The sequence below is a fragment of the Geospiza fortis genome, unplaced genomic scaffold, assembly GCF_000277835.1.
Source record: "Geospiza fortis unplaced genomic scaffold, GeoFor_1.0 scaffold351, whole genome shotgun sequence".
NCBI classification, from domain to species: domain Eukaryota; kingdom Metazoa; phylum Chordata; class Aves; order Passeriformes; family Thraupidae; genus Geospiza; species Geospiza fortis.
In genome coordinates, this window is record NW_005054419.1 from 1,724,532 (window position 1) to 1,749,247 (window position 24,716).

Below are 24,716 nucleotides of genomic sequence, written 5' to 3' on the forward strand. Positions count from 1 at the left end.
CTGCCAAACCTTTCTGAGCCCATCAAGGGCAGTCCCTGGGATCCATTTTGTAGTATCCACATTATTTGGTGCATTCCAACCCTGTCCTGTTCTCTGTCTCATTTGTATTCATGTAAAATGGATCAAATGTGTAGAATGCTGCACAGTATTTTTATTTTAAGGTCTGAAAGGCAGTTTTCTTCAATTAACTTAGAAACAGGGCAATAATAGCTGCTACAATAACACTGCACATGTCAGGAAAAACTGGTATTATACTACTTAGGAGAAGAAACATCTTTTAGGCCTTTAAAAACTATCTGGAAAATAGATGCCTTTTTCTACAGTAAGATTATTCTGCTGACTAGTGAAAATTATCATTTTAGCTTTCAGAAAAGCTAAAACTTACAATTTGCTGTACTTTTTAAGCCAATAATTGGGATTATTTAGTGTGTGCATTGTAGCTGTTCTTGGAGATATATATAAGCAGTGTTTCTGAGAAGTGACACTCTTCTCCCTCTATTTTAGGATAGAGAAACATTTTGCTCCCTGTCATTTTATAGTCAGAAATGATAATTTGAGCTCAGTGATTATTTTGTTCACTCATCTTTCTGTCTTTCATCATTGCTTGTTTTGCAGACAAACAAATGAAAGGATCAGCCTTTTTTTCCCCCTATATCCCAAGATGTTAATTAGAGACTTCATATTCCCATCTCTGCTTTCCACATGACTTGAAATGTTCCTTCCTATCCCATTGTGGGACAATTAGTGACATGTTTTAGTCTGAGGTCTTTTTTTCCCACAAGATTATGATGGAGAGAGAAGAAAACCAAGATTTCTTTGGAGTAGAAGAGGACAAGACAGGAGATTTTTCCTGTGAGGTTGGTTGAAGAAAACAGAGGAGCAAGAGTTTTGGATGGTAATTTGTTGAACTTCTGGAAATAATTTTAGGCTTCATTGCAGAGCTAAATTCCAACTCAAATTAATTTTTGCTGCTTTACACCTTCAGGAGTTTTTTAAAAGGGAAATGCACTGAACACCTGGTGTCCTGATGAAAAGATGTCAGCCAAGTTACCCTGTGGAAGTTCTGGCTGCAGTGAGTGGTGCTGAGGTGTTGGCCATGTCTTCAGCTAATTGAAAATATCTCACCCTGTGGTATCAATATGTTTTGTTCACCTCTCCAGTGGAACATATGACATGTGATAATGATGAGGGAAGCAAATTCTCTCATGTCTGCTATTGGAAAGCTCAGCCTCTAGAGATTTTTTCTGGACCAGCTGAGTCTCCAGTTTCTTGAGGAAGAATAAAAGCTGTTTCTTGCAGCCGTCAGCTGCACTGTTAAAGGAGTTTTGCAGTGAGCAAAGTGCAAGTGTTTTGAATGTAATCAGTGGGAAATCTGAGCTTGTTTATCCCAGCAAAGAGGTAATCAACAGGTTGTTCTGACATGGAAAAATATAGCAGACAGCTCTTGGAGGGAATTTTATTAATGTCTGTGAATAAAAAAGTGTTGCCACTAGCAGTGATCTGAATTTATTGAAAAACCCTAGGTACGGTAATTATTGTGTTTCTTACTTGATTATCAAACCATTAAAATTAAATTTCATGACAGCCCTCATTTATGCCTAAATCACTTCATCATTTATGGTAATAGATGTAATCTCGTTGTGTGCCCCAGGATATCTCATTTTGTACCACACACCCTGCCTTGCCTTCCCATCCCCATTCTGTGCACGGTGTGTCTGAGACACTGGGGGAGATTGATGCTGGGGAGGGTCTGAGCAGATCAATTCTCTCCTCTGTCCTTGTGGGACAGCACAGCTGAGCTGCTGAAGCCTTCCCCATGTGTGACACTGCACAGCTGGGCTCTGCACATGCACACATTGCATTTTTCAGCCTGTTCTGGCTTTGCTGTGAAGACCATGGGGAGTAAAGCTTGGGATACCCAGGACAGGACTGGTGTGAGGAGCTGAGAGATGAAGAGCAAACAGGACAGGTAGTGGTAAATGAGGAAATACTTCTGTTGGTAATTCAAATCAGAAAGGCTTTTGTGCAAAATTTACAAGTTTTGACAGGTGCTGGTGACCCAGGGGATGCTGATGTGAAAGAACATGATGCAATTTTGGCCTTTTCATTTTTTTTAATTGGAAGTTGCCTAATTAAAAATAAGCTGGAGAAATCCTGCAGTAGCAAAGTCAACACTCAAGTTCAGGCTTCCTTTCTGGGTCAGCAGTTTTACCCTGCTTTTTAGCAGGGTTACAGGGTTAAATGAGTGTGTTTGCTTACACATATACTCTATAGTTAGTTTTTTTATAGTCAGCAGAATTATAGGTATTTTGCTCAGTTTTGCTAAGTGAACTTTTGTGTGTATTGACTTCACTGGGTTTGATTTTTTTCTGTTACATTCTAACGAGACAAGAATAATTAAACAAATTATTATTTTCAGTTTTATACCTTTTATCCCATATTCTGGTGGTTTTTTATCCATGGAAATGAAAGAATTTTTTAAAAGTCCTTTGTGTGCATACTAATTATGAGTGCCATTTCTGCTGCTTAATTAATTGATGTAAATGCGTTGATTAATTGAGCTGTGAAGTCTGTGCAGTGGTACACTGCAATTTCTGCAGTATTAGTTAACAATGCACATTTTGAAAACACTTTGAAATAAGTCCTCTTTCAAAGGGAACAAGAATTAAAAATTCTGCCCCATTTTGAACCAAAAGTTCCCCCAATAAATTTATTGCCCATATGTAAGTAAATGATGACTGTTATTTCTCACAGTTGCCAAGTCACTGTTTAATTTGTGTGTCTGTTTATGACAGGGCATGTTGTCTGTATGGGAGATTAATGATTTTTTCCATACATTGCTGTTACAGTTTATGTTTTAAAGACAAAGCTGCTATGATTAAGGCTTTGCCTGCTGTCAAGAGAGAATAAAATTTCACAGCAGTTGCCCTTGGTCTTCATGTTAAATCTATGGCCAGCTGGATATGTCTGAGATACCTTCAAGTCAAATTGTATTAACTAAAACATGAAGATCACCCTTTGTTGTCAGGGCAATAGTTTTTATTTTGTCTCTTATTTGACAGTTGTTAAAAACACTTTTAGTTTTTTTAAGGCTTGCCTTTTTCTACTAATAGCCAAATCAATCTTTAAACATAGTACATAATTTTGAGTGAATAATTAGTTATTTTCAACAAAAAAATTGTAAAGGAAATTTTTGGGTAGGAAAGGATGATACATCTAGCACTGGTCAGATTAATAGTATGAACCAGCTATGTTGTTCATATTTATTTCAAAGCACTTTGCAAACACTGGAGATGCTACAGGAGGATTCTGCAAAAAATATAGAACTTCAAAATAACAAACAATAATTAAAAAAAAAAAAAAGGGAAGAGCAAGAGAAGAAGTAATAAAGAGAAATTTCAGTTTTGGACTGCTTTGTAGCTGAAGCACCCAAGGAATCCATTTGCATCCCATGAAAACCAGATGCTCTTCTGAGGTGCCTCCCAAGCTTGTCCCTGCCTGGTCCTGGTTCTTTTTTAAGGTGTGAAGTATCCCACCCCAACTGGGGGCTGATTACAGGGATCCTCAGTGTGACTGCTCTGCAAAACCCAGATGTGATCTGAGAACAGGAGAGGCCAACAGAAAGAAGGAATGATAGGAGAGAATTTTGATATTCAGCTCTGGTCACACTCACAGGACAAAGAGGAGATCAAATGGGAGAAGATTCAGGTGAGTGGTGAAAATGAAAGACTTTGGGTTTGCTTTGACAAGTGCAGTAAAATTTAAAGGCAATTTAATGCATTGTATGAAGTGGGAACAGAGGAGGGCTCTCCTGGAGAGGTTAAGGGAAGTCAACATGGGAATGAAAAATGAACTTTGAGCTGTGAATGCGTCTAGAAATGAAGAGATTTCAAGGCCTCAGGCATCATCAGACCATCTCCCCCATGGAGAGGTGGAGGCAAAGATCTTCTCAAAGGCTGGTTCTGAGGTAACCTGCCTGGAGTTGCCAAAGATCTGCCTGCAGTTGTCACATTTCCCGACTGGAAGGCCTTTTCCAGTGTTCTGTCCCTGTAATGATGATGAAAACAAATGCCCTTGTATGTTTTACAGCAATATGTTTCTGTTCCTCTCCCTGTCCTGTCCCCAGTGCAGTATCATCCTTTGCTTCTGAACAGTTAGGGTCTATTTCCATATGGAATGTGCTGACAATCTATTTCCTATGATTTGCATTTGAATTTAGCATTTGTTTTTGTCAAGAAATGTGTATTTGAGGGGAACTTTCCTTCTCCAGCTGCTGTATGAAGAGCTTCCTTTGGGTCAGCTTTCTCAGACTTGTTGAGAAAAGGGGGATTACTTCTCCTCTTCCCTTCCCTCCCTTCCCCAAGCCTCAGTGTATGGATTCTATCAATCCTGGGGTACTGCACTGGGTAGGCACCTCTTTTGGTATTACATCACTTTCCCTAAGATTATTTTTCTTTTCCCACTTCTTAGTTGCCTTTTCCTAAACGAGGAGTGACTAACTCACTGTTTCTAGCTTACATGGCACTTTTTCTGACCTCTCTGAACATTGCCTTGGCCTCAGAAGACCCAATTTGCACTATTTATAATATTTTGTGTATGCAGCTGGGGAAACAGGAGCTTTGTGAGCACAGGCCAAGTTTGTCTCTGACAGGATTTATTAAGTTTAATAGGGTACAACATAAATGTGTCTGGGTAGTTTGGCCCTTATACAAAATATCCCACAGATATAGCACGAGTTTGCTGTTCCAGTTTTAAATGAGCTATAAATCACTCAAAATCCAGACCAGTCATCTTCATTTTCCCCTTAAATCTTAAGTAGATTACAGGTTGTAGGACTTGCAGGGTTCAAAGCTGTCTCTTGAAAAAAGGCAGAGTAATTAATTTCAGGATTCAGATTTTGAAATTATTTTTTTTTTAAAAAATCCTTCTTTTCTCATAGAAGAAGCCAGACTTTTTCCTTCCTTAATTTGCTCAATACTTGAAAAAATTATTTCTGTATTGAAATTTTTGGGTGCTAGGCACAGTTGTGGAAGCATTTGACAAAGTGCAGGCATGTTAAAAAAATTGACTGAAGTGCTAATACTTTTTAATTGGGTTTTCAGTTTTGTGCAAGGAATGTGGAAAAAAAAGTAAGACTTTAAGAAAAATTATAATTGTTTCTTTTGTTAGATAACAATGGAAAAACAAGCTAAACAGGAAGAAACACCTTTTCCTAAAGGAAATCAGAGTTGAAATGAATTGTGCTTGTCCTTAATTCACACATATTCAAACCAATAAATTCAGACTGTAGTTTTAGAAAATCATGTTTCAACATTGATGGGTGATGGAAAAAAGTGGGGGATGAAAGTGAACATTATCAACCTTTCTCTGTGAATTAATCTTCCTGCTAGAATGAAATACAAAAATAACAATATTCCCGGAAAGAAAAGATTCCATGGAACTTTGGGGTTTGTCCTTTTTCCTGTAGGTTTTCTGAACACTGAAGGAGAAAGGAAAGTTGTATTAATCAACATTGTTTTTTCTCCCCACGTTTGTCTCTATTTCTATGAGATGGATACTTAATCAAAATTTCCGTTTTGCCCCAATCTGCCCTGTGGCCAGCACACCTGAGATATTCTGTTGGCGGTCTCTCCTCCTGAAATCCATGTCAGAAACTTGGGAGTCCTGAGTGAAACCATGGCAGAAAAGATGTTCCCTCCACAGGAGCTCAGACAAGTGGGGGAGTGAATTGTGCAGCTGCAGCACAGCTGGCACAGCCCAGATTTCTGTCAGACTTGCCTTGCAGTGTGAATTCAAGGCAGGCTGCAGAGATTGTTGCTGAAGAGGTTATTCAGAATTCTTTCTTGTTGCAGAGGTTATTTCAGAATTCTGTGTAATGCAGCAATGCCCAAGGCAGGGCGGGCAGGGGGAGCTGCCCTGAGCTCTGTGCCTGCATGGGAGCAGCAATGCAAAGAATAATTTGCTTGCCTGGTGCTGTGCTGCCAACCTGGGGCTTCATGGCCAACTTCCATGACCAACTTCCAGGTTTGAGTGGATACTTCCAGAGGGACCTCCCAGCCTACGCTGTTCCTTGATTTGAAAATCTACTCACTTGTAAATTTCCCTGTTCTCCCAAAGCCAGCAGTTATGGGCATGTGTCCATAGGGACTGGTTCTTCTCTTGCTTTCTTTTGTCCTCCAAGACTTTCTGTCTTTCCAAAATTTGTCCTAATCTGTCTTGGGGGTTTTTTACCCTTCTCTGGAGGACAATTTTTTTTCCTTAGCCTTTTTCCCTTGTTTTTTCTGCTCTCACAGATAGCATAGTGCCACTTCTTGGTAAGGCTTTGACCTCTAACTCATGTCTTACTTTAAGTAACGTGTTATTGTTAGCAATGTGAATTTGCACAGTCCTCCTCCATAGGTTCAGTTAGGTGCAATACTTTTTCTGCTCACTGTCACCTAAAACTGGTGCCTTGTATGTTCATCTAACAGATAAAAAAGGTCTGTGGAATTCATTTGCCTAACAAATTGCTGTATTATGATATTTGGACACTTGGACATAAGGAGTGAAGGGCATCTGGGTGCACTTAGATTCTTTAGAGATTGCAGGACAAAGCGGTGAAGGTTACTGAATAATTTTAGCCCATTTCCCAATTAACCATCATCTTTATTTTTTGTGGAAGGCCTCCCTAACACATTTCAGGTCATTTTTTGTTTATGCTGCCAGTAAGAGACTGAGCTTTTGGGTTTAGGTGCAGCTCCAGATCACACCTGGTTTGATCAATATCTGTAGATAAATAGATTAATTTAGAGCACAGCACTCCCTGTATTGAGGAGCACTTGGCTGTGTTTTGTGGCTGTGCTGACACGGTGGCTGCGTTAATGGGATGAAAGAAGATTGTCTTGAGTGGCTGCCAGTTATGTCTGCCTTAATGGCCAAAGGATTTATGAAAGTTACACTCAGATGTTGCCCAGATTTGGCTTCTTGCCTGCTCTCTGATGTTCTGTAAAAGATCGCGAGGGTGCAGCACAGATTTCCTGAAGTTGGAAATTAAAATATCCTATTTCTATTAATTTGTTTTAGATGATCAAAAGTATAATTAAAATAGCTGGTTTGTGAGTATTTCCTTCAAAGAGAACACTCATTTAAAATTAGTGCTTCATCAGCTTGAATTTATTCCTTACTCTTGACATCCATTTAATTCTGCCTTCATTAACTGGAAACAAAAGCTAAAACAACAGTGGTTTGAAAAGATTACTGAAAGATATTAAGTAAATGCTGTAGTATATAAAGCCAACCTTTTATGACATTTTCATTTTGCAGTTACAAATGTGTCACCAGATGCTGATTTGGAAATTCTGTTTTCTTCCCCCCTCACCAGTGCCACCATAATAACTGGGATCACAGGCAAAAAGTTGAAGCCTTCTTTGAAATAATGGAAAGATTTATAGGTTCTGAATTAAAAAAAACCCACAAAACCAGTATTCTGCTAAGTTTGAATATAATTTGTGATTTTCCCTATACAAGTGTCTAATCTTGGCATGGAATGGAGGATGTTAAATCTGTAATCTTTCTTCTTCAACCTCTTTTTCTGTCCACTCCAGCCCACTCTTCCAGTGGCTCTCCCAGTGAGAGCTTTGCCATGTTTGAGGTTTTCAAAAATGCACATTCTGTCTAATTCTTCATAACAGTGAAGAATTCTGCTCTAGCCTTGGATTTTTGAAGTATAATTGACAATTCTTGAAATAAGATCACTGGGAATTGTTTGATTTCCTGGCCCTCAGTGGGAGAGCATCTCTCAGTCTGGATTGTGCAGTACCTTGATTTCTTCCTAGTGCAGGAGGTGTGTTTAAAACCTCCCTATATACACTTATCAAATTACTCCTTATCTTATATGGTGCTTTCAGGCTATGAAAGATCCTGACATCATGGAAACATTCCAGATTTGATATGTCAAATAAGAAGATGGAGGAAAGAGGGTGACTTGTGCTAAAAAAGGTTATTTACACGTTTATTTCAGTTTTATGTGTACACCTGCATTGATTGAGTGTGCTGAACTAGGAAGGAATAAACAGGGTTTTATGCAGGGAAGATGTAGCTCATAAATCAATTTTTATGAGCTTATCCATTTCCAGAACATTGAAGTTCTGGTCAAGAATGGACAAGCTTGAAGAGTGAGAAGGGTCTAATTAATGTCATTCTTGACATGGGAAGGAGTTCCCCACAAGAAGCTGATAGAGAAACCAATCTGTTCTGGGATAGGAATGGAAAGTTATTAATTAGTTAAGAAAGGGATTAATAACTTGTAGAGCTCAGGTCCTCATTGGAGCCCCTCTGGAATGTGGGCTGGGCCCTGAATTGCTCAGTTTTGTTTGGAATTGTGTTGGAAGGGGGGTGAGCAGAGGGCTGGGAAGGTCCCTGGTACTGGACTGTGAAGGAGGGAGCTGATGTGAGGAGTTAGGGAGGACAAGATGATGAATTGTCAGGTGAACTTCAGTCTTAATAAATCCAAAGTGATGAACAGGGTGGAAAAAAATCTGAGCTTTAAATAGTGGATGATGAGCTCAGGGCTGCCTTTTACCTCTTAGGAATTGGATCCAGGTTTTAATACATCTGTGAAAATCTTACCTATGGTAAGATTTTTTTTTTTGCTTTTTTTGGCTCAGTAGTGAGCCAAAAAAAGCATTTTTTTGAGCAGAATGTTTTGTATCTGCACAGGGCAGGTTGTTTTCACTTCTTTGGAATGATCTCACCAAATGAGAGGATGATACTTGAAAACTATTCAAGTTGAAAGGAAAAAAATATTTGCAAAAGGGAACCTGATATGAGAGAGGAATCCAATGTTACACTTGAAGGGAAAAAAGAGAAAATAAAAGCAAGCACACATTGTGAATAGAAGAATGAAGTATAAAAATATTCCAAGTATAATTGTCTGAGATGATTGATAGTATTTTTTTCCCCTCACCCAATTACAGGATAAAACTTTGCGGGTTGGTGTAACTGTTGTTCAGGTGGTTAAATGGGAACTGGTTCACTGATTGTTGTCTTCCCAAACTGAATTATTTACTTGGTGAAGGTTTTGCTCTTGTCCAGATTTTTTCCTGACTCCTAACCTGAAGGTTTCTGGGGTGTTCCCACACATGCAGCTGTTGCAGGATTTGCACTGCTGAGGAGAGGAGCTGCTTGGAGGCTGTTTATAGTAGATTATTTTGGGATGGAATAGAGATTTTCCTCATCTATGGCAGGTGCTCTTCTGGGTGCTTCAAATACTCTATTTCTCCTCTCCCCTGTGGCTTATTTTCCTCCTCAGTTTTCTTTCCCTTGTGCTGATGCCAAGCAGGTGGGTTTAGGTCTGTGCTGTAACTGAGAGGGGAAGGCAGTGGCCAAGCAGGAGAGAAACCTTTGCTTTAATGTTTTTAGTCAGCTGAAAGAGTTATAAACTACACAACAAAACAGTTATAATCTGGATAAATTCAGGTATATGTTGCAACTAGATAAACTCAGTGTAGCAGGACGGAGTTGGGCCAGAGATTTAGTGTGCCTTTCATAGAATTTTTTTCTTCTTCTTCTTATCTGTAGAAGTCTCTATAAACAAAGCTTCTTTTGGAAAGAATCTACTGAGCCATTTCTTGCATGAGGGAATTTTTCTCTCTAACTGACTCCTGCTCTGACACTTTACTAGGTCAGGAGGATTTTTCCTGAAGTATTTATTCATTGTCTTTTTTAAAAAAAGTTGAACCTGAAATATAAGTCAGCTCTGCAGAACACATGGCAGAGTATTAATTCTGTTAATAGTAGGCTGTGAAATGTGGGGTAAAATCCCAGCCAGGAGATTATCTCAGCTAAAACCTTTTCCTTTGACAAGTGAGGGCCTTACATATAAATTATACTCACCACCAAAGTTTCCTTCCAGGGTTACTTCATCAGGGAAGCTTCTCAGCCTTATCTTTTATATCAAAATTGAGTTAATGAGTTGTGCATCTCCTGATGAGTTGGCAGAGCTTTTGCAGCTTCAAGGAGATCTAACACCTGCTAATATCAATGCAAAAGCTTGGCTGCAAAGTTGCCAAACCCACATTTAACCTATTTAAATCACAAGCTACCATTGATCTGGTTTTCACAGTGTGTTCTCCGGAGTGCTTTGGGCTTAGATGTATTACTTAAAGAAAGATTTTAGTATTTAATTTGCAGTGTTTAAAAGGAGAGAAGCTGCCTCTTTAGCATTGAGAAAGGCAAAAAAAAAGCAGTTTAGTAATTTATTGCTAATTAAGAAGAGGCATGAAAAGGATTCTTTTACTGCATGAAGATTCAGTTTGGGATGAAGAAAACCAGAACTTGATCAAGAAAAACTGTGAGTGGGAAGCTGCCGTGAAGTGTGTCTGTTTGAGCAGTGAGGGTGGGAGCAGGGGCTGACCCTGTATGTGAGCCAGGGCTGTCCTGTGCTCCCAACACAGCTCAGTGACCCCTGACAGCTGCCCAGACTTTGGGAAGGGTGGTGGTGCCCAGGCTTGAGGCTGAGGTGGTGTTGAACAAACCTCTCCATTCAGTGTTTAGCTTGAAATCATAGAAACATGAAATGCTTTGGGTGGGAAGAGACCTTGAGGATGATCCACTGCCAATCCCTGGTCAAGGACACCTTCCACCATCTCAGGTGGCTCCAAACCCCATGCAGCCTGGAAAACTTCCAGGGATGGGGCATCCCCAGCTTCTCTGGGCAGAACCACCCTCATCATGAAAGCCACTTTCCTTACATCCAATTTAAGTCTGCCCTCTTTCCACTTAAAACCACTCTCCTTGGTGAAAAGTCTCTCTCAGGTTTTCTCACTCCCTTTCAGGCCCTGGAAGGTGCTCTAAGGTCTCCCTGGAGCCTTCTCCTACCCAGGCTGAGCCCCCAGCTCTCCCAGCCCGGCTCAGAGCAGAGGGGCTCCAGCCCTGGAGCATTTCCAGGGCTCTTTTTGGGAGCCCCTTGGGCAGGTCTCAGGTCTCTGCTGTGCTGGGGAGCCCAGAGCTGGCTGCAGCACTCTGAGAGGTTCCAAGGAGTTGAAGCAACACTCATTTTATTATTTTTTCATGGCCCTGAAGTTTATTATTGAGGGTCCTGATGGGAACTGTGTCATTTTGTGTGTGCTGTAACAAGTTAATCCAAGCTTGTCCCTAATGAGGGTGTTTGTGGTGGCAGTGACAGCCCAGATTTGAAATAGACTTTGCTTGTAAACACTGGAAATGAAGTGGACTCTGTGTAGAAAAAGGAGAAACCTTATTTTTTTAAGCTGTTCACTCTTAAGTATTGCCTGGGTAATTTTGGAGAAAGTACCGAGCAAAAAAATAAACAACATAAAAAAAACCAAAAAAACCCAAAATAAATCTGAGATAGTTTCCATCTAGTAAAATATATTTTTAAATGATAACAGCTGCACACTGCATTGGCAAATAATAGAATTTATGCAAGATTTTTCACAAACATTTTTCTTGTTTTCTTACTCTAAACCTGTGTCTCTATAATTTTTCTAGGTAAAAACCTTTCACTCAGAGTTTTTGGATGACTTGTGAATTGAATTTATTTTGCAGAGAGTAGGCAAAGAGTGGGTAATGTTTGTAAATCTAACCTGTTCAATTTGGATAGATCTTACACTGAGGTCTTAACAGTTCAGTGACTGAAGGAGTGGGGGAAAAATAAAAAATTGAAAAAATGCACATAGTAAACTACTTTAGTAGCAGTTTATTTTCCTGTTGCTCTTTGAAAAAAGGGGGCAGGGGAGAAAAGTGTCTTTAAATAGCCTGTTAGGTTGCTGCTGCTGCATCTGCTTGTTTGTGTGACAGATACTGCATTTCTCATTAGAGGTACCTTGCAAGGACCCATGGTCACCATAGTAACTATCTTGGAGCATTACACCTTAAATTTATCCTGACAAAGGTTACTGTGGCAATTCCTCAATTCCTACTAATTGGCTTTTTTTTTTTCATTTTCTTTTTTTGCTGCTGCTATTTTTAGCTCATCCCCTCCTCCTCCATTTAAGTTCCAGATCCTAAGTGGAATGAATTAGGAGAATTAGTGAGAAAATGCTTTACAGGGTAGGACTAATTGGCAGCTAAACTCTGTGTTTTGCTTCTCAGTGTGAAAAAAAAAAATCTAAATCGTAACTTCCAGTGGTAACTAAAAGGTTATCAGAATTGTCCTCCAAATGTTTTGATATGAAACAATATCAGTGCTCTTGAGACATGGGTTTGGTTTGTGCAGACTTCTACTATTGTTTATTATCAAGTATTAGTCATGTTGTTTATTAGCAGATATTACTACCAGCAGAGATAGAGGGAAGCAAGCCATATCCTGAGGAGCTGAAAAGCTCATTTAAAGTCAGCCTGTGATAAACAGGAGAGTTTCTTGTGTTGAGCTATATTGGTACCTGGGCCAGGTGCTCTGTTGGTACAGATGCAGCCACCTGGCATCTGCTGGTGCAGCAGGTTGAATTAAAAGTTATTCATGGGCTGATGATATCATTGTTTAATTTCCTGTAGGTGTATTAGAGGGTGACTGCTGCACTTCCAGTGGCTGAGAAGTCTCAAATTTAATTGCTGGATTGACTGCAGCTCCATTTTCCAGGCCCAGGATGGAGGGAGCAGTGACCTGATGAGCCCTCCCAGGGTGCTCATCCCGTGGGAAGCAGGAAGGAGAAATCTGAACTGGAATGGGGTGGGAACAGCTCAGTTCTGCTGAACAGGGAGATGGGATTGCAAATATGGGCACAAAATGTGGCCTTAAAGAAGGCAACAAAGTCAGAGAACATCAGACCATGGCAGTGAGGGAAGAGGAAAGTGGAAAAAGGGGAAGAGGAAAGAGAAGGGCAAGGGTGGGGTTGAAAAGGAAAGGAAAGGAAAAAGGAGAAAGGGGAAAGGAAAAAGGAAAGGAGAAATGGAGAAGGGGAAGGGAAAGGAGAAAGGAAAGGAGAATAGGGGAAGAAGGAAAGGAAAGGAAAGGAAAGGAAAGGAAAGGAAAGGAAAGGAAAGGAAAGGAAAGGAAAGGAAAGGAAAGGAAAGGAAAGGAAAGGAAAGGAAAGGAAAGGGGAGGAAAGGAAAGGAAAGGAAAGGAAAGGAAAGGAAAGGAAAGGAAAGGAAAGGAAAGGGGATATTCTCAGCTTTTCAGTGAGGTGCAGGACCCAGATGCATGTTCAACCACTCAGCCCATCTCTGTGTGGCAGAGTTCACCCAAAGGTACAGTCAGGAGTCACTTGACCTTTTCCTTCTTTTTGGAATGTAAGAGAAAAACTCTTAAAACTTCCCAGCCTTTAAACACTAAGCTTTCCCACTGTAATATCAATTCAGTCCTGATGTAGATCAGCACTTAAGTTTAGCACAAGGCAAACTCAGAAGATGTAAGAGATGTTTATTCAGTTTTGACTCTGAAGCACCAAGGATGATGCATAAATCCAAGAATGATGCACTAGAACTGGTTAGAACAATTCAATTTTCTTCCCATTGCTAGAACAATTTCATTTTCTTCCTATGCTTCCTCAGCAGAAATTTACAAGGACTATAATTTCATGCCTGGGAATGGGAATTTGCTACAAAGCTAAAAATTTAAAAAATAATTAAATAACGGAGGCCTGGGAATTACTTACATCCTCAAGGGCTGTGCAGGGCTGTGTTTTATGTGCCATTGTTTTTGGGTTTTTTTCCCTGTATATAACTTTGAGCAGAAGCCTCTTTTACAATATAAAACAAAATAACCCAAAATCTGGGAGACTGTCACTGGCTTTCAGCAATTTTAATTCTTCTTTAGCATAAAGGATAAGATGAAAGTTTTCTCTGTAGATGGACAGAGATTAAGTAGATGGACAGGATTTATATCTTGTTGACAGTAAGTCTGCCTTTCATGTAATTTAAAACAAAGTTAGCAGAGCTTTTTGGGATCCAAAATTGGGATTTTGTGACTGTGAAGCCAGTTCAATGGGCTTTAGAGCCCTCATTTTTTCCCCTAAGGTATTGGATGCTACAACTCCTGGCACACTGTTGAGCTTTCCAGATTTTCCTGTATTCTTCACTTGCAATGTCTGAACAGGAACAGAATTGAGAACTGGAATTTTCCTCACATTTTTTGGAAACTTTGGTCGTTTCACCTAATGGGTGACCTGAGATAACAAAGTCCCTCTCATGTGGTTTTTTTTTTACCCATAGGCTGTGTGTATGTTATTAAAGAGATGCAAGGTGTGATTTGGAGTCTGAGAGACCAAGTGGGGAGTGATATTCTGGGCAGGAAAGGACCAAGGGCAGGAGCACAATCTGCTCCTCTGGGTTTGTGCTGAGTGCTGAATTCACTGCCCTGGCAGCAGCTGAACCTGCCCTGCCTGAGTGGAGGTGGAAATAAATACCAGAGCTGGGTATTGGATAGAGCATCTTCAAGGTCTCCAGAAGTTTTTATTTGAAATACATCAGCAATGGTGATCTGAAATGAAAATGATAACTTGCAGTCATGTAGAAATTTGCACAGTTGTTCAAGACAATTTCTTCCAGTGGTCAGTCCTGGAAATACCTGAGTCCTGTTGGAAATCTGAAATTAAATGTGGATTGAATAAAACAGCGTTCATATGCTGTGGTAATTTTTCAAGGCATAATTTTTTGAGGCATTTAAACTTTAATTTTATGTAGCAAATTATACTTATTTGCTGCTTAGATTTTGTAGCTGAACGCCTACTGAAGATTATTTCTTATTTTGTTGACTTTTATATTGTGTTGAGTATGACTTTTTGACTATGGTTTTTGTTCTTCTCAGCAGTTTTATATCTTCATTTTGATCATAGATCCATTGGCAGTGGGATGTCTTTTTCTGTGTGTGTTTTCTCCCTGACACAAAGTGATTCTGATCAGCATTTATGTTTGAACACTTGCTGTTGCAGGAATTACAAAAGATTAAGGAGTAACACAAAATTATGGAAAAGAGGAAAATAGTAATTTAAGTTGTAGCAGCAAATGTTTTCTCATGTATTTCACCTAAGTTTACAGAAAGTATTTAATAAGTCATAATTACTGGTTTTGTTATTTGTGGCGGAACTACAAAAAGTTTCAATAGAAGTTAGTCATACACCTGATTCTAAAAGAATTTCAGCTGACCTACCAAAAGTGTTCAGTGGGTTTTTTTTTCAGATTTTGCTTTGCAGTTTGTGTTAAATTCTAGGCCTGGATATTTCAGGAGAACTAAGCAGAGTTTGAAACTGAATGAAGTGCTCATGCTCTTGACACAGTTCTGTGCTTTCTTGCTGTGTGACTCCAGTTTATGAATGGCTCACAGTAAGAGGCTTGTGAAAGCTCATGGAGGGTAATTCTCTAATAAAATCTGCAGCAAAAATGCACTTGTTTAAAATGGCATTAAATTCTATCCTCATGTACTAAAGTATGAAACATATCCTCCTGACAGCTTGAGCCATTCCAAGTTTTTTCTTCATCTATCATTAGTGACAGTAAATGTAGTTTAAATACTCAGGAGCTTTAAGACCATTTTGGTTTGGATGTGAATGCTCTGTCAAAAACATCAATGAAATGTGTTGTCACAGCATCATTCAGGGGCTTTTAGGTTGGAGTGGACCTTTGAGGTCAGATAGTGCCATGCCCCTGCTCAGGCTGGGTCACCTAGCACAGGTGAAATCTGCTGCTGTGCTGTACAGAATGTAGTAGTTGCTAAAATTTCTCAGAGGGAAGGATTTTGCCCAAATACTTCCTGAGCTTTCCTCTACTTTTTTTTTTACTTTTTTTTTTTTTTAACTAAAAGATTCTGAGGTTTTATCTGCACCTGAGACGAGTTGTTATATTGACTGTAAGGAGCACAGTAAGTTCACAAAGAACAGAATCCCAGAATTAAGTGTGCTGTTTCTCTTAAGGACTGAGTTTCCTCAGACAGGATTCCTTTTAAACTGCTCTTTCTCTCTGCTCCCAAAAGTGTTTGAAGAACACTTTTAGAAGTCCAGGCATTTATCTCTGCCTCTGATGGGACTTGGTCCTGGTGATGAAAGGAAGAGGAGGGGTCCCCCCAGAGCAGCTGATGAGTGACTTATGGAGATGCTGGAAGTTCTCTCTGAAATTACAATTATCAGGGAATGTAGTGCCCAAGAAAAACTCGCCCTTCTGGGGTCCAGCCTGATGACTTCTCCCCCTTACTTTTTCAGATCTGTTGCTTTTAAAAAGGGTTTGTTTTGTTTGATGGTTTTATTTTGTTTTTCTTTCCAAGATAAAAAATAGTTCCACTATCACATTCAGTTTCTTTGACCTTTTCCTTATCCCTTTTTAAAGGTGGTTTTGTTGACATTGTTGATTGGATATGAAATTTGCCTTGCCTTTTGCCTAGATCCAGAAAATCTGGAGATTCTTTCAGGCGTATCATTCTCCCTCTTTCATGGGTTTTCTCTTCCTTAGCAAATACACTGGTCTTAAGTATCTTAAGGGGGAATTTTCATCATTATCAGATCTTAAAATAAAGCTTTATCTCCATTTATTGGTGAGCTTCCTGCAGTTCTCTTTAATCCAGGTTTGACCCATGGCAGAGATTGGTGCCTCATTCTTTTGCAGACTGTTATTTATATATATATAGATATATAGATTTATATAGGTATATAGATATATGTAGAGACAGATGTATGTATTTATATTCACAATTACATTTTCACACTGAATGCTTTTGAGTTTTATCTTGTGTATTCTTTACCTTTCCTATCCTTTATTTGAGGAGTGTTGAAAGAATATTAGAAAACCAGAAGCTGCTTTTCCAGTTCAGAGTTTTCTTTAAGTTTCATGTAGTAATTAAAAAATAATCAGAGTTTAATAACTTGAAGGTCAATTTATGAAGTGTAAGTGAATTTGTCACTTTAAAATGATGGCAGTGCTTGGCATGGGTGTCTGGTCTCTTAGATCAAGAATTATTAGGGTTTTAACTTTATTTTTTACTTCTGAGAGATACTTCAGCATCTCAATACTGTTAAAAGAAAATTTGGGTTTGATTTAAGGTTTTTTGTACCCTCTTTTCTGGCAAAATATTTTACTTTGTTTCATTGAAGAAAAACTACAAATAGGTTGTGTCCATCTGTGCAGGAAGACTGAATGGTTGCTCATCAAGAATGAAATACACTTGGATCTTAAAGAAATTAGCAGGTTTTCAAAATTACTTTATTTACAAGAACATATTTTTGTGCCATCCAAATTACAGCTAAGCCTCCCAGGCAGAATGCTTGAGAAAACACAAGCAGTGCAGATGTCTTTTTCTTTAGTTAAGGTGAGATTATCTCCAAGTGTAGTGTTACAGAGTACCTGAGGGATTATTTGCTTTGGTTTATTTGGAACATTTTGATTACTTTAAGCTGATTCAAATAGGGAATTAACAACTGCATTACAGAGAAATGTATACAGGAATTACAGAAATAAAACATTAAAATAGATTAAAAAAAATTCTCCTTATTTAGGTGTGGAGTACTGTGGAATTGTTAAAATAGAAATGGTAGAAATTGCAGGCATTACTCTGTGGACATGAGATTCTGTTCCTCACAGTAGAGGATTTTAGCCAATGGAGTATTCTGTGCTGTACTTCACTTCAAATGATTGCAAATGGAATGAAAAGTAAAACTGAAGAATATAGAATATAACTTTTTGCCATTTCTTAGGTGTGGAATATCCCCGAGTGCCAGTGCTTGGGCAACTTTAGGAATTTAATGTGTGCTGGGCTCTCAGTTCTTGCTTGGAAGAAGAACAAGTCCTGCATTCCTGATTTCCATACTGGAATTTAGTGAAAGTTTTAGCCTTGGTACCTTCACTGCATGTTGGGTCCAATTAAAAATTGATTTAGTCGCAATACTGCATGCAACAAGGCAGTAGAAACCCAAATATTTCAGTAGAATTTGGACACCAACTCTGAGGAAGGAGTTGTAATTTTCTATTTCTGTTTCTAACTCCTTTTACTTTGATGAGCTTCTTGAATGGTTGGACTGAAAAAAGTGTAGTTTTGATTTAGGTTCCCAAAAGTTCTGTCAGTACCTGGCAAGTCCCTCAGTGATGCCTTACAGGTACCTCTGGGTGTTTTGTATGTTTTATTTTAGCTCCTTATTGATTGTCAACACTCCTGATTCCATGAGAAGTGTGCAATTGCAGTTCCTTGGTTGTAAATATGTTGCATTAAAAGCTAACAGTGAATCAAATTTGCTTTTCTGAATCCACTTAAAAACAAACATGCTGAGAGTTGATCACTTGGAAACTCATCTGTTTTCAAGTCTGGTTCAGATCATACAAATTAAACTTATTCACTGCTAAGTGTCGTGTGTAATATGTTTACATAGAATTTACACTCTTGTACAGAAATAACAGCCTACAGGGGTTTAAAATAATTTAATGTAAATAATACATATTATGGCAATATTCTGCTGCTTGGCTGGGATTTTTTTGTCTTAATAATCATCCTTCAATGTTACACATGTATTTCATTTTTTAAAAAATATTTTTCCTTGCTTCGGTTCAGAAATAAGTCTGTCAAATTTCCAAACCCAGTGTTGTTCTCTTAGTGTTTAAAGCAAAACTAATTATTGTCAAAGGTCTTGAATAATGTACAGAACATGATAAAGAAATGCATTATATAACCAGAGGGAAACAAAACTTGACTTTCCAGAAGCAGTTTTAGAAAACATTAATAACATGCACACGATAAAGAAGCAGTAATGTGCCCTTCCAACTCACAATGTCTGGGATCTGGAAATAAAGATTAAATATTTCTGGAAGCAATGATGCAGATAGTCATATTTGGTGTTGATAAGGCATTTGTAATCTTTGTTGATACTGTGAAATGCAAGAAGCAGTAATTAGATTGGAGAACATGAAAAACTGATTTAGGGAAATAAATTTCAAATTTTGTATACCACATTCAGTCATTTCAGATTTACACACAGAGATTCTGGCCAGGGATGGAGAAGACAATGCTGGGAATTCTTAGACTGGAAAGAAACTTGCATTTTAGGGTCACAGTCTTATAAAGTGGAAATGTAGAAAGAAAAAACAAGTGAAAGAAATGAGAATATAGGAAGCTGGGTTGAAACAGCAGAAAACATCAGGACAGAAGAGTTGATCTTACTGAGAGCTTAAAAAGCACAACACCTTCATTTTGTGGTGCTTATTACAAGAGCACCAAGAGGAGAATTGTGCCTGTGACCTGACCAGTGCCCAGCAGGACAATTGTCCTCTCTCAGCTGCAAACTCCTCCCCTTTGGGCTCATCTTCCTCCTTAGGCTCTGCATTCCCCAGCAGGAGTGAATCATCCCGAGACCTTGGTCTGCTAAAGAAATAAACCATCCTTCTTGTCTATAAAACAAAGGTTCAATTTTGCATGATGTGCCAGAAGAGTGATTATATTTGACAGTTTCAATATTTTGATTTCACAGCGAGCCCCATTTTGAATTGCATCTGTCAAGGTAAAGGAAAGGTTTGCTCCTACAGAGAGCATTGTCTCTGAGACAGGATGGTCTTTGTTATGCTGCTCAGCAAATTCATGGATTTCTTTCCAGATTTGTCCTCAGCAGGCAAAGAATCAGTTTCATTTTGGATATGATTAAAAAAAGAAAGAATCAATAAGGAATTAAACAGTCAGGAGTCAGAGAAGGCCTGATAATGATGGAGAGTTTTATTACAATTTTGTATTTTTTTTCTAGCTAGTGGAATGAAAATGCAGGTAAAGGAAGTAAAAGTTACAGAAAGTAAATTTAAAAAATACCCAAATTAGCTGATTTGGTGTGATTTAATGATGGGATATTAGTTCTCTTTTCTTCTTGTACTCACCAGCGGTAATTAATTTAAAATAACTTGTTTTGAACATACTGGTGTAAAGTTGGAACAGTGCTTTACTTGGTAATTTTCTTGTTATTGCTATTTCTGTGTTACTGAGCTGGCTGTTGTCAGTATTTTTGTGATCCTTGAGTCAGGTATTTTCTAGAGAGATTTTGGAATATTTGGAACATTTTGATGAGCTCTAGAGAGAACAGGAGAATAAGAAGGTTTATAGTTCTGGTGGAGGAGAGCTGTCTGCTCATGAAAAGTGAATCAGTGTCACATAATGAACATACTATTTTGAGTTCCTTTAACCGATTTATAAAGTCACAGAATAACAGAATGCTTTGACTTGGAAGGGACATCAAAGATCATCTATTCCCACCCCCTCACCATGGACAGGGAACCATGTAAGCTCTGCATATTAATCTGTTGCAAGATAATCAGAAATCTGAGAATATAATCAAGGAGGATTTTTTTCCTCCTGAATTCAGCAGAAAGTCATCCCTGAAATGCAATTTAGGAAGGAGTATGTTGCATCCCAATTGTTAGTTATTCAGGATGCTGCTAGAAGATAAACGATACTGAGCTTATCTGCACTAACTTTCACCTTCCTAGATGGAAAGAGAATAAAACTTCTACTCTAGCAGCAAATTCTTTATCTATCTGAAGTTCAGTGATGTTTCACCTGAGCTATCCTTGTGTGATATGGTTGATATTCCTTAAAACTCTGACCCAGCAGCCTCCACCTTCTGTGACAGAACTTAGCACTTGAGATTCCCATTGGGACCTAGTTCCCCGTTCATCAAGAACTCCTTAAACAAAGTGATTTATTGATGCAGAATGTTGTTCTTGAGTGAACTGGCAGCCATAAACACTGTTGTAAATAAAAGTCTTAGTAAAATGCAGTTCTGGAATTGTTGTGATAGTTGGGCTTCATCCTAAAAACTCCCTTTTGTGAAGTTCAGAGCTCACTTTGGGAGCTGTTTGCTGGTTCAGAGGACCTGTATGGGTTCACTTGGGTTTGTACTCTCTCTGTATTTTTCCCTGGGTGCTAAGGTTCCAAGTTCTGCAGACTCTGTCCATCAGGTGTTGAACTGGAATGTGTATTTTGTCTGCCTTGTATCGATTCTGGGTGCATTAAGTAGCCACATATAAACCCCAGAATTATAAAACTCCTCAGGGCTTCTTTTGCAGCTCGTTCCTCTTCTCTCTCTCTCACTCATTTCCTGGTTTAGTCTCTGTTTTTCTCTCATCCCTTCACCTTGAGCTGCTCCCTATCTCAAGTAAACATATTTTGGAAGCAAAAGAAAATTTTCCCTTTTTTCCCCTTCTCCCTTTTGGCAATATTTTGTTTAGACATTGGGAGTAGCTGAAGGTTGGAGATTTCCTTACAGAGAATTCATTTTGGTGAAATTAATTGAAACAGCAGTAGGAAATGAATGTAAAAGAAAACTTCAGTTTTTTTGTGAGGGCAGGGATAATGAGCAGGAGATGATCCCAGAAGTTCTTGTGTACATTTCTCTTCCATTGTGTTAAACATGTTTTCTGAGCTAACTGTGCCTTATGCAGGCAATCCTTCAAGTACTGAATGTAAAAAACACCCCCAGCTCTGCATAACTCCACCTGATAAATAGAAATGCTGTTCTACTGCATATTTATTCATCTAGAGCAATCCCCTAAATGTTTTATTCTGCGTTTTTCAGCCTCTTTAATAATTGGGAACATTTTATTTATTTTTCCATTGAAGATTTTCCCCCATTACTTTCTAATTATTTATTAATGAGCAAAATCTGGACTTGGGACATATTAGAGGATGGTCATTCTGGAATAGCCTTCAGACTGGCTTCTTCCCTCTCAGTCTTCCTAACTGGTTTGAAGACAGAACTGATCATTTTATGAGCAAGGTCAGAGAATCATGGGCACAGTCATGGACTGTAGAGCCTCTCTGAGCAGTTCCAGGATCAGAGCACCCTCACAAGAATAAAGGTTTGTACTGTGTCCAGGTGAAATTTCCCACATTTGGATTTGTGTTCTGGCACTAGGCACCACAGAGAAGAGCCTGGGTCTGGCTTTTTTACTCCTTGCCCCCATCAAGAATTTATGGATGAAATCCTCCTGAGCCTTGTTTTCTGTGAGTTCTCTGCCAGCTCTCTCAGCTTCTCCTTGTATGTCAAATATTTGTATCCATTCATTGTCTTCATGACCCTGGGCTGGACTTGTCTTTATTTGAGAACACTGCTGTATTTGTTTTAAAGAGGGAATACAAAACACTGACTATTTTTGCCATGTAGTTTCATTTTCCTTGTGGCCTTAGCTTTATTTTCAGTCAGTTGTTGATTTGGGACACCAGACCAAACCTCATTTCTTTCTTTTCACATCTTCATCTTTTTCATTCATTGTGCTTAGTCTTCAAAGGATCACAGAATCCTGGAATGGTGTGGGTGGGAAGGGACTTTAAAGATCATCCAGTTCCACCCCCTGCCATAGGCAGGGGCACATCCCTCCCACCATCCCAGGTTGCTCCAAGCCCCATCCAACCTGGCCTTGGACACTTTCAGTGATGGAGCATCCACAAATTCTCTCTGGGCAACCTGTGCCAGGGCCTCAACACCCAATAAAGAATTTCTTCCTAATACCTAATCTAAATCTCTCCTCTTTCAGCTTAAAACCATTTCAAAACTATTAAAAAGTTACCAATATTTGAGTTAGGTTTTTAATTTAGAAGAACTTCTTGACTTGTGGAAGCATGAGATAATGCTGTGTTTTACCTAGAAGTAATTATTCTGCAGTTGTGTCACACTTTTAAGCTTATCTATGGAATTTCACAACCTTTCTCCTCAGATACAGCATTTGTTTCAATTCTTTTTTTTTCTGTTCTGACTGATGTTTGATGAAGCTTCTGCCAATGAAGAATAGAAATGGATATTTGACATCTTGTAGAAAATGTTATTTTCTGAGTTTCAGTTAACACTTAATTCAGCTTTCCTGTTGGTTTCCCACTTAGATAACTATTCTGTGGAGCAGAACCATTTGTGCCCATTGCATCAAGAAAAATATTTATTTGAAAATAAACTTGCCCATCTCAATGTTTCATTAAGATTTCCACCCACATAAATACACAATGTTTTTACTACATAGTCAGCTATTTTACTTGATATCATATTCAGTAAAAAAACCCAAAAAGCAAATAGACAAGCAAACAAAAACCTATAGTTTTTCATCAGGCATTGTTAAATATTGCTGCAAACACTTTCTATCCTGGTATATGCTAGAAGAATTTTGTTAACACACGGTGAAAAAACTTCATTCATTTGTAGAATTACAGAATCTTTAAGGTTGGAAAAGATCTCTAAGATCAGTGAATCCAAATGTTAATCCAGTACTGCCAGATCCACCACTGAACCTTGTCCTTAAGCACAACATTTGTATCTTTTGAGCACCTCAGGGGTGTTGATTCCACCACTTCCCTGGCCATGCCTGCTCCAGTGCTTGACCAACCTTTCTGCTTTTTTTCTTCACCTTTGAACTAATTTATTTTGGCATAGATCCAGAGTTGACTGTATTGCTCTTCTTCAAGGATGTAACAGCCAAATTCACCTCATTTAATTTAATACCTAATTTTTAAAACATTTTGTAGTTTCTCCAAGGAAGTTATGAATTCATCCAGTTGAAGGGAGATTCATAAAAATGAGTTAAAAAAACTGTTGTAATGTTCATGACTTGTTTCAGGTTGCGTTACCCAAACTTAACAAATCTTACCAGTAATACTGAAACTGAAAATCAAATACAATTAGTGAGGCAAGTGGTATTTTTGTGCATAGCTTTAGCTAAAAATAGGAAAGACCCTCAGGATATGGTGGTAAATCTATTTTTAAAATAGAGCATTGCAATTTAATGAAATGCTGAGCCCAGGGAATGCAGTCAAGGATAATCAGAGCCCCTTATCACCTTTGACAGGCTGCAGTATTTCTTACAGCTTTGTTTCAGCCTGTGACTTCTTACCTCAGTAATTGAATACTTTCTGTGCCCATTCTTAAAGAAAACATTAAAGCTTAAAAAAGGCTTAATAGTAATTAAACCAAAAAAAGGTGTAGCTTCAGGGAATGGGAACATGCTTGAAACATCAGATTTGAAATATTAAAATTCCTTTAATCAGGCTTTCAAATCACAGGAGAGCAGGCTCAGTCCTTCGTCCTTTGCAAGCCACATAAACTCAGCTCAGTGCAGAATCATTGAAATCCCTGAACTGTTGTATCAGGGAATCACTTTACTGGTGTTCAGAGCACACTTATTGATGGTCTTGTTAGATTGTTCTTCAAGGTCCACAAAGAGCAGCTCTCTCCCTTGGGACAGGACATTCTGCCAAGTTAGGACCTACTACAGCCAAAAAAAGGAAATTCTCAAGGCAGTCTCATCCCCCATCACTGCCACTATTTCCACTCTAATTTTTCTACTCTGAGAAGTGTGAAATGTGTTAAAGGAATGGTTGGGCTATGATGATCTGGTTTCCATCAGGAGCTGGAGAGGAATCCATTAGCAGATACATATGGAGAAGTTTTCTGATGTAGCAGGATCAGCACTGTTTGTGACCTCTGCATTTGTGGTAATGAGCCTTTCTGTACTACCCTGAAATGCTGAAAATTGCTGCTTTCTGTCTTCATGCACCTCAAATATATCCATCTTTACTCTCCTTCAGCACATCATTTGTAAAGAGTGGAAAGGACTCACACCAAAGTTTGTTTTCAGTCAGTAAGTTTGAATAAATGTTCTCTCAACACGAGCAAAGTTCTTCACTGATGAGAAGTGCATGGGCAGAACTCAGCAGAAGTTGACACAGAAGAACTCTAAAGAAATAGCTGTGGGCCAGTGGCAACACCTTCACTTTTGTCAGTACTATTTTCCTGTTGGAAACCCTTCACGGAGCTTTATTTCTTTGTATCTGCTCCTTCTGA

At 38.7% G+C, this 24,716-nt stretch overlaps 1 protein-coding gene across 3 annotated transcripts in view; it reads left to right on the forward strand.

Moving 5' to 3' along the window:
* TRAPPC9 (trafficking protein particle complex 9) overlaps nucleotides 1–24,716 on the forward strand; it is a 442,757-nt gene that overhangs the window by 156,581 nt on the left and 261,460 nt on the right. Inside the window, exon 20 of one of the 3 annotated variants that reach the window (XM_031061592.1) lies at nucleotides 616–1,961. The exons of the other annotated variants lie outside the window; for them this stretch is intronic. Coding sequence (XP_030917452.1) covers nucleotides 616–706 — 91 coding nt within the window. The 3' untranslated portion in view covers nucleotides 707–1,961. Of the gene's footprint in view, nucleotides 1–615; nucleotides 1,962–24,716 lie in introns of those variants that run through there. 3 annotated transcript variants of the gene reach the window in all.